The sequence below is a fragment of the Berghia stephanieae genome, chromosome 5, assembly GCF_034508935.2.
Source record: "Berghia stephanieae isolate SIO BIC M18660-M18661 chromosome 5, UCSD_Bste_1.3, whole genome shotgun sequence".
Classification (NCBI taxonomy): Eukaryota; Metazoa; Mollusca; class Gastropoda; order Nudibranchia; family Aeolidiidae; genus Berghia; species Berghia stephanieae.
In genome coordinates, this window is record NC_088364.1 from 46,618,199 (window position 1) to 46,618,715 (window position 517).

General features: G+C 43.3%; 1 protein-coding gene across 2 annotated transcripts in view; it reads right to left on the reverse strand.

The window, feature by feature from the left end:
* The window catches only part of LOC144973038 (calpain-9-like), a 33,443-nt gene extending 33,212 nt beyond the window's left edge, over positions 1–231 (reverse strand). Inside the window, exon 1 of one of the 2 annotated variants that reach the window (XM_078915006.1) lies at positions 40–231. In XM_078915006.1, the coding sequence (XP_078771132.1) occupies positions 40–174 (135 nt within the window). In that variant the 5' untranslated portion in view covers positions 175–231. The remainder of the gene's footprint in view (positions 1–39) is intronic. The other variant, XM_078915007.1, reaches the window with a different exon arrangement.
* Between the last annotated feature and the right edge of the window lie 286 nt (positions 232–517).

Sequence of the window (517 nt, forward strand, 5' to 3'; positions counted from 1 at the left end):
AATTAGAACAGCATTATTGATTTCCATTATAAAACTTACTTTCGGTCGCTTCCAAACCACATTTTCGATAGGTCCATCAAGAAATAAGCTGGCTGTGGTCACAGGGAAATCACGATCCTCATACAGAGTCCCTTGTGCAAGACACCTTTTTCTAATGACTTCAAACTTGCCCATCTCTGTACGTGTTAATTGTAACACTGGACTCGTTTATACTCAGCGATGGTTTCCGACAGGGCTTTTATAAGGTGCGTTCAGGTACACTAGCAACACTTACAGGTAACAAGTTGCCCCACCCCCCTCCCCCTCTCCCCCCTCCTTTTTATCTCCTGTCCACTGCTCCCCCCGTTCTCCATAGGCTTATGATCCCGAATTTCCGACATTCGGGAAATGGAGTGATGGAATAGAAATAGGGCGGCATTAAAACCGATTTATTTGACCTGGCAATCCGATTCATGATGTCACAACCCTTTAAAAATTGATGGTAAACATTGAGCTATCTCTGACATTATATTATAGG